Source organism: Sardina pilchardus, chromosome 9 (genome assembly GCF_963854185.1).
Source record: "Sardina pilchardus chromosome 9, fSarPil1.1, whole genome shotgun sequence".
Lineage (NCBI taxonomy): Eukaryota > Metazoa > Chordata > Actinopteri > Clupeiformes > Clupeidae > Sardina > Sardina pilchardus.
This window is the reverse complement of record NC_085002.1, coordinates 25998422-26006624: the sequence shown is the minus strand read 5'-3', so window position 1 is coordinate 26006624 and position 8203 is coordinate 25998422. Positions and strand designations below refer to the sequence as shown.

At 46.6% G+C, this 8203-nt stretch overlaps 1 protein-coding gene across 3 annotated transcripts in view; it reads right to left on the bottom strand.

The window, feature by feature from the left end:
* Positions 1 to 8203, bottom strand: part of iqsec1b (IQ motif and Sec7 domain ArfGEF 1b) — a 196277-nt gene that overhangs the window by 155462 nt on the left and 32612 nt on the right. For all 3 annotated transcript variants that reach the window (XM_062544442.1, XM_062544437.1, XM_062544439.1), the window contains exon 2: positions 5753 to 5782. In XM_062544442.1, coding sequence (XP_062400426.1) covers positions 5753 to 5782 — 30 coding nt within the window. The remainder of the gene's footprint in view (positions 1 to 5752; positions 5783 to 8203) is intronic.

Sequence of the window (8203 nt, the reverse complement as noted above, 5' to 3'; positions counted from 1 at the left end):
CCCATAATAACCCGGAGAATGACACAAAGCACTGTGGGAATTTTTTGTTAGCGGAACGCGAGAGCACAGCATTTCGTCGCATGTTAGGCTGTCAAGTCGCTGAATTAGAGGCGATTTTGATGGCTGCCATCATAGTCAGCCTACAAATAAACCTCACAGAACAGTTCAGTGGAATTTGGGTTATGTGAGGCATTCTCTGATGGCAGTCAGTGCCACGCCATGTTATTTCCATAGCCACAATACTGAGGGATTCCTGGCTTTAGACCACCCATCAGGAGGGAATGCCTTCACAGGTCATTCAGTGCCCGCCGCTTCACAGCACATAACCCCACACCACCACAGAGCACTTGGGCCTGACCGATGGGCCTAATCTGCACTGTCAGCAAATACACGTGAAGTTAACACACACACACACACACACACACACCACACACACACACACACACGTATGTAGACCAACGCACACACAGACTTATTTCATAGAGGCATGTTACAACTGAATACGATCATGAGGTGACTGACTGAGGTTTGCTCTCAGTCCTACAGCTGTGTGGATATGTGTGTGTGTGTGTGTGTGTGTGTGTGTGTGTGTGTGTGTGTGTGTGTGTGTGTGTGTGTGTAGGTGGTTTCAAGTAAGTGAGACAGATAAAGTTAAAGGCAGCCTGGAGTGATAGATCTCCCAAAGGGATTGGAGTCAAACCACAGGGACCACACACACATAGACACACTCTTTCTGTCTCTCTTTTCTCTCTCTCGCTGTGTATTTGTGTGTGTGTGTGTGTGTGTGTGTGTGTGAGAGAGAGAGAGAGAAACGGTTTCTGAGATACACAGACAAAAACTCTTCTCTCTCACACACACACACACACACACACAAACAAACACAAATTCAGCCTGAACCAAATGAAAAAAGGCAGTGCTGAACAGCCACCTGAGGAAAAGCTTTTCAAAAAAAAGGGCCACGCAGTCACACACACACACACACACACACACACACACACACACACACACACACGTGACCTGAGGCCAGCTACTGCACACACTCACACAGCCGATGAACATAGCAGAGAGGCAGCCCAGGGCTATGCTACAGTGCAATTACTCCCAATCACAATTGGTCATTCCTTATCCAAAAACACTGCAAAGAACGATCTCCTCCTGCACTCTGGAGCACAGTTTGCAGTGTAGTTTTAAAGTTATGAGATTTGGTTTTGTCAAGAGTACTCATAATGAGATCAATTATGTTGTTGCACTCTTACAGTGATGCCATTTCATTGTTTGAATTTCCATAATTGCGATTTAATTTCCATTGAAAAGGATACACTCTGAAAGGTGAAATTGCCTTCCTTGAAAGCTACAGAAAAGTTGTAAAATATTGTCAATGGAAACGAGTGGACACCTGCACCTTGAAACATCTTCTGATAAACAGACAATTATCCAATGTCTTTTGTCTCCTATTAGCCGTCACATCCAATTTTCTGAGGCCGTTTGGCCCATTTTTGCCAATTTCTATGGATGTTTCCACAAACTTATTAAAATCATTTTGGGCTCAGGCCAGAGTGGCCTTTCTTCATCATTATTCCCATTCTGTCAGCGAGCCAAAGAGGAGAGAGAAAATCACAACCCCCCCTACTTTGCTTTATCTCCCATTAATTGCCTTCAACTGGGCATCTCCCCTCCAAATTACTGCAGGCCACCCAAACACAATTGCAATGCTGTTGTCCAGTGTCAGGAGCAATCCAGAGTGGCGTAATGAAGAAATGCTTAGCCTGCGTTTAGGGCCGGGAGGATGAGGGGCCAGGAGCTCCATACTGAATGGCTGGGGAGAGGTGAAGGGAGTGGGAGAGGGATCTGTGACTAAAGCACTCTGATTGGGAGGGTGGGTGGGTTCAGCCAGGGGAGATGTACAGAGACAGGACAGAGAGAGAGAGAGAGAGAGGGAGAGAGAGAGAGAGGACAGAGAGAGAGAGAGAGAGAGAGGACAGAGAGAGAGAGGAGAGAGAGAGAGAAGAGAGAGAGAGAGAGAGAGACGGGAGCTCCACTGAGTCATCCAGATCACAGGGTGAAATGGTAAGAAGGGAAAAGAAATGGGCACAACATAACAAAATATGTATGCACGTGCGCACACACACATACGCACATAGATACACACACACCCACACACACACACAAAAGCACACTATATTACAACCACCCAACACACACACAGACATAGGGAGACAAAGCAAACAAAACAAAGCATGCACACACACACACACACATACAGGATAATCCTCCATAGTACCATGCCTCAAGCCCTTTGTCCTCTCAGGGTTCAACCCGTCAGTGGAATCTCCATCAGTCTTGGACAGGAGAGGATGATTCCAGATGTCGGCTACGGAGACACTCTTTACTCTGCTCAAACACATCAGACCCACACACACACACACACACACACACACGGCTACGGAGACGCTCTTACTCTGCTCAAACACATCAGACCCGTTCCTTCAAATGTCACCTCTAAGACCACGGCTTGTGTGCCTCGTGACACCAGCGCACAACAATAAAAGGATGCAATATTCATCCGCATACCAAAAAATAAAACATTTGAGCCTCGTCTGTGTCTCTCTCCTTCCCTCCCTTTCCAAACCCGCTCATACACTCCCCTCCCCTTCTCCTCTCAAAAGGAGACTTGCCTCTACATTTCACCCCATTTTCACTTCAAAAGGGCTAAAAGGGGGGGGGACTCTCAGATTAGAGGCCAAATCGCCTTCCCAGACACCGAGTTCCAGACACGGGCTTGGCTTGGCTTGGCTGGGCTGGGCTGGGAAAAATCGCACAGACTGCCCTCGGAGGCAACCCAGGGCACAGCTGGCTGTGTCCATCAGCCTCCATACACTTACTCTAAACCCCTGGAGCTCTGATCCTGGATCAGTCTCAGGTCTCTTCTGCCCATCAAAAGGACTACAACATGCTGATCTATGGAAATGGGTCATGAGATTGGGATCACGACACACTAAACGGGTCTTTAGGTTGTATAAAACCAACTTAAGCCAAAAGAAGATTTCATAACATTTTCAGACCATATCCAACCATTAAAAAAAACGTGTGTTCTACTATTTGCTATATTTGTGCGTCTACTTTTGTTTGCTACTTTCTATTTTTCCATTTTCTGAGAAAATACCTCCCACGAACTCAACACTCTATAGTGTTTTTGCTTTGATGTGCTTTTTATTTATGACCAAACGCAGTTGGCCAAGAACAGTACAGTCCATCAAGCTGACCTGTGGAGGGCCGCCAGAGAGAGAACCGCAGCCATGGGAGAACACCGCGCAGCAGAACCATAATTACATGACATTTCTCCTGCGCTCAGACTAATGGAGAGGCTGTATTACTGCCATTACAGCAGGCCACACTCCCCATACACCCCCACTGAATCACTCGCTGACACTTCCAATACTGCTCTGACACGAGGACCTGCTAATCTAGTTGCAGGTAATTCAAATTAAAGCAGCCGACCCGGAAAAGCACGCAGGTTCACAAGTTCAACGTCTTCTTTCAAGAAAGAGAGAAAGAAAGAAAGAAAGAAAGAAAAATCTCAGGGGGTTTTTGCACGCGTAGCCTTGATGATGTGCCATAATTTTTCTACAAGCGTTGCTCTGGGTGATGGGATTTTCTAGAAATAAACTCATGGTACAGTTGCTTCGCCCCCCCCCCCCCCCCCCCACCGCAGAGCCAGGGCAGCACATTCTACTGATGAAATGTTTTCTCCGCTGTACCTGGTGTAAGAACATCAGCTACCTGCAAGCTGTATCCTGTAACCTCAAACTAGGACTGTGGGCGTCTGTAGATACAGTAGCATGCATACCATGGCCAAGGCCAAACAGTCCCCCATAATACCATACAGTAGATAGCAACGTTAGCGAAAGCACAGTAAGCTACAGTACATTTGTGGGATTTGCTCTTGGCCCAGTCTACACCTTTCCACATAACTGATAGCTTTTTAAACTAATAGTTTTTGAGTGAACCTGTTGACCAACTAACCCACCAACTGACACAAATTAAACCATGACCTCCTTAGAGGAGGCCAAAATAAAACACATAGCTCAGAATCGTCTGTGTACTCTCTCAATAAAACCTAATGTTTGGTGACCCTCTTGAAAGGAAGCAGATGAAATCACACCTCCCCCGGGAGTGGCACAATAACAACGTTTGCACACATGACCAAATACAAACAATTTATCTCTACTGAATGAAGCCCTTAGGGACAACTGAAATGTGAACATCTCCTGCCAAAAGACAGAGGGAAAGGTGTGATGGGGGGAGGTGTGTGTGTGTGTGTGTGTGTGTGTGTGTGGGGGGGGGGGGGATTTGGTTTTCTTTACGCGATAGAGACCCGTTTGGGCTGGGCCATCGATCAGCATGATGAAAGGGCCTGCTGCTCATCTCTGATGGGGAGAAGTGTCCAGCCCGTCCACCTTAAGTGTCAGGGAGAGCGATGGCGCGCGAATGCATCACTGTGTCTGGCACCTGTGTGATGCAAGGACCTGGCAGCATGGCTGACAACTTTAGATCAGTTTTGGGAGTGTGTGTGTGTGTGTGTGTGTGTGTGTGTGTGTGTGTGTGTGTGTGTGTGTGTGTGTGTGTGTGTGTGTGTGTGTGTGTGTGTGTGTGCGCGTGTGTGTGTGTGGGTGGGTCACTCTCTGAGCAGAGAAGGCTGATTTATATTCACTCACAAACTGTTCTAGGCACCACTGAGCAGCGTTCAGAAGATATGCCACTTCATATATTTATTTATATACGGTAGTTTTTAATCTTCGTGGGTTTAGTCTATGAAGTGGAAACCTTGAAGATGATGAATGGCGATGATAATGCGGAGTTTGAAGCAAAAAAAAAGCTCAAAGAAGAAGAAAAATAAGACAGGAACACAACACAATTCTGGCACAGAGATTAGGGGACATGTCTGACTGCCATGCAAGGAGGAATAGGACAAGAGGTGGCTGATATTCATTCCGGAGGCTTCAGAGGACATTGAATTTACAGCAGCAGACCCTCTGATTCAGCACTGCTGACAGCGGGCGGACGAAGAGAACAACTGTCTGTGGCTGTGCACGACTGGACACTCCATGGAACGGCACGAAAAAAAAACCTGTGACCTGCCATGACCTGCATCATGACAGCAAGGTCATTCCACCCCGACTCGTTTAGGGCACGGAGAGGTCACTTTTGGGCATGCGTATGAAAAAGGCCTCTAGAAACAACTTCCACTCAGTTTGTGTAGTCAGACTAACCAGACAAACTACAGTACATTACAAATAGTTGATATTAAGCAATGGCAGGGATTCAGATTAGTAATAACATGAGTCGGGGATAGATGACAGTCAGGGTCAGAGTTAGGGATACCTCTCCCCGATTCAGATCTAGTATTCCTCAGGGGCAGTGCCCTCCACAAGTCATGGAGGCCCTGAGGATAGCCTGATTGGAGGAAAGGAAAACCACCCACACACACACACACACACACACCCAACAACATCACAGTTTAACACAAACATCTGAGAGCAGGTCAAGGCTTCAGTCAAAACCCACAGCAAACACAGCCGAACAAGCATACTGTACTGTAGGAGTTGGTCAACACCTCCGAAACAGAAATGCAACAGAGCATGTTTGAATGGCAATGAGATGGTCCTCCATGAGCTCTGGAACTCCAGCTAACAAAACAGCATAAAACATACAACACAAGTTAAAAGTGTGGAACATTTCTGTTCTTACTCACCGGACACTCCTGGAGCCTTCACTCTCCGACCTGTAGAATGAAAGAGAGAAAATAGAGATGTTGAAAAAAGTGCACACAAGGCTTTTACAAAACATCAAGTACAGTACGGCAGCATCACAGGGAGATCCAATTCCGGAGGAACAACCAATTGAGTTCCACTTGAGATATTCCAAAACATTACAGGTGCTGTCTGACTCCTCCAAATGCATTTCAAAGGGTTAACACAGTATCCATCTCTGCTAGTAATAGGAGTAGATTAGATGAATACGATACAAGCACAGTGGGAGGTACAGTAACCTTTGGATGAAAAACAGTGTTCATGGGATGCAATAACATGCATTCAAATACAAAAGGTTTCTATAGAAGTGTAGATGTGTGTGTGTGTGTGTGTGTGTGTGTGTGTGTGTGTGTGTGTGTGTGTGTGTGTGTGTGCGCTTTCTATGTTTTTTTTAATACGATCACCCTCTCCCTCATCACCATTCCCCCGGCTTCTTGCAAACCACAGCCACCCGCCCCCCCCACGCAAACGCTCCTGTGAGCTCATGATGGAGAACTCTAATATCCACACTGTTGGTCGAGCACCTCCTCAGGCCGCTTCCGGCAAGATCCGCGATCAATTATTCAGCGAGTTTACCTCGGAGACAGAGGTCTGTCAGAGGCGCCGTAGCTTACAGCGAGAGGAGAGCCGCTCGAGTCGGCGCCCAGGAGAGGGCACCTACGGGGGAAGAGAGAGAGAGAGAGAGAGGGAGAGAGAGAGAGAGAGGGAGGGAGAGAGGGGGAGAGAGGGAGAGAGAGAGAGAGAGAGAGAGAGAGAGAGAGAGAGAGACAGAGAGGTGCGCGCACAGGCTTCCCTGCATGGGAGCCTCTATTGATATTCAGCGTGCCAATACAACTGGAGGAGATTTGAGCCGCCTGGTACAGGGATGCCTGTGAGCTAGGAGGAGACGCATTAAATGGACGCTCTACCTGTGTAGCGCGAGGTTTAATATCAAAAGTGTCTACCAAATTGATAAATGTACAATGTAAATGTGAAAGGATAGCAGAAGGGGTATAAAAGATTTAAAAAGTCTCAATGACTTCGCAAAGCCACTCTGTATGTGCCAGTGCCACATGAAATAATTCCACTTAATGTCGGCCTTAGGAGCTGGCTGGACATAATGGCACAAGTGGTGGAGTGCAGTCCACAGGGCAATGTAACTTTCTACACAGAGACTTTAGCCACATTCGTATGCCAAATAAGTCACTAAAAAACTAGTAATAATTCGTTCAAATTAGGTTCCTGACATGTCTAGCACACAAGTGCAACTTTGACTTTCCCTCTGCTCTCAAGATAGCCATCTGATTTCCCAATTTGGAGAGAAAAGGCTGCTTTTGGCAGACGTGAGGTTCACTTGGTGTTTAATTATAGATACAAACATAGCACTGGTTAGCCACTAGCTCAGAGGAATGTCACCTACAGCCATTTCTTATGGGCCTGGACAGCCCAGCGCAATTATGGGCTGAGGCTCTGCAAAATTGTTCAACTTCAGCTGGCAAAGTGTACAGGGAGAAGAAGCCAGTCGCCAGGAAGGGAGGTAACGCTGGGAAAAAATCTATACGGCACATATACTGGGCTGTGTATGAGTGGCAAGCGCCTCATAAATCTTGTTCTATAATGAGATCTTGGGCCTGGGAGATTAGTGGCGAATATATGAGCTTGTTTCATGCCACTCCGTATTGAAATAAGAGTTTCTCCCTGCTCAAGATTCGGCTTTGCACCGAGGCCCGTGAACATTAACGGGAGTCATGTCCCCCCTCTCCCTCATTTAAAGATGACAAGATCTCATTCTCGTCCTGTGGACACCAGCGGACTATATCTAATGAAGCAGATTTATAGCGGGTAATAAATGTCAACGTGTCATCATCTGATCTTGGGTGAAGTCTAGTTCTGACAGTTTGACCATAAAGTAGAAGTGGCTTTAAAAAAAAAAAAAAAAATGAGTGAGGTGTGATTTTCTTCAAGCTAACCATTTAAAGGTTTCATACTACATCCAAGCTGTGAGCGTTTTTCAATCACTTCTGTCCATCTGCCTTCTCCTGAAGCTTTAGAGGCTCTGCTTCTGGCCCTAAACTTTTGAGTTGAGCATCTGAAATATCTATCTGTCTGACAGTAAAAGGCCACAATGTGCACACAACTGACTGCACACCCATTCCTTCTTCGAAAACGCAGGTTGGGAAGTCCCCATTTCACTCCCTCTGTGTGTGTGTCTGTGTGTGTCTGGCCCAATCCCAATGTCAGCCCTAAAGACTAAGAACTAAAGACTCACAGACTCAATTGATCTCAGGTGCTAAGTGAGTGAGTGTGTGAGGCCACATAGGCTCAGATAGGTATTTGGGATTGGGACAGCACTTCACGAGATCACATGTACCTTGGCGATGTTTACTAACAAAGACGTTGCTAACATTTGCAAC